Here is a 685-nt window from a genome sequence, read left to right as displayed (position 1 = left end):
TGCCCTGGGGGAGCATCTGGTTTGGGGGTGCATGAGCCCTAAGCGGGGCAGGGCCCCCTTTGGATGCCCCCCCCCCCATTCCAGACCGACCCTGGGTTGAACGGAACAGAATCGGTTTAAATTTTCCTATGGAAAATGCTTCCCAAACCCCTCCTTTCTCTGGGCTGGCCCTATAAGCGAAGCAGCTTCAGCCCCGACAGCCCGACTCGCCCCAAGGAGGAGCGGGCAGACCCTTGGGGACCCCGGGCACAGCTCACCATCGCGGGACATGCCCAGCGCCAGGCATTTCTGCAGGCGGCGCTGGCAGCGGTTGCGGTTGGTGCGGTCGATCAGGCAGTTCCTCTGCCGGGAGCAGGAGTAGCTGGCGTTGTTCTGCTGGCTCCTCCGAAAAAAACCCTGCGTGGGACAGGGAGGTGTTGGGAAAGTGCCCGGCGGGATGCCAGCCCCCGCAGCCACCCGCCTGCCGGCACCCATCTCTGGGTGTCCCTGGGCTCACCTTGCACCCTTCGCAGGTGATAACGCCGTAGTGGATCCCTGAGGATTTGTCTCCGCAGATCTTGCAAGGGATCACTTCGATTTGGGCTGCGGCGGAGGAGAAAAAGGGGGAAAACCACAGTGGTTAATGACGGTCGCCGCTGACCTGGGAGAGGGAGATGGGTCTCCCTCCGCAACACACACAGCCCCG

At 62.9% G+C, this 685-nt stretch overlaps 1 protein-coding gene across 1 annotated transcript in view; it reads right to left on the bottom strand.

Moving 5' to 3' along the window:
• Positions 1-582, bottom strand: part of LOC104166326 (nuclear receptor ROR-beta-like) — a gene marked incomplete at its 5' end in the record, with an annotated part of 4,807 nt that extends 4,225 nt beyond the window's left edge. Inside the window, 2 exons of the mRNA XM_009706207.1 lie at positions 232-396; positions 497-582. Coding sequence (XP_009704509.1) covers positions 232-396; positions 497-582 — 251 coding nt within the window. The remainder of the gene's footprint in view (positions 1-231; positions 397-496) is intronic.
• Positions 583-685: the final 103 nt, after the last annotated feature.

The sequence above is a fragment of the Cariama cristata genome, unplaced genomic scaffold (assembly GCF_000690535.1).
Source record: "Cariama cristata isolate BGI_N322 unplaced genomic scaffold, ASM69053v1 scaffold27298, whole genome shotgun sequence".
NCBI classification, from domain to species: domain Eukaryota; kingdom Metazoa; phylum Chordata; class Aves; order Cariamiformes; family Cariamidae; genus Cariama; species Cariama cristata.
The sequence above is the reverse complement of the archived record's forward strand: the minus strand, read 5'-3'. Positions and strand labels throughout refer to the sequence as shown.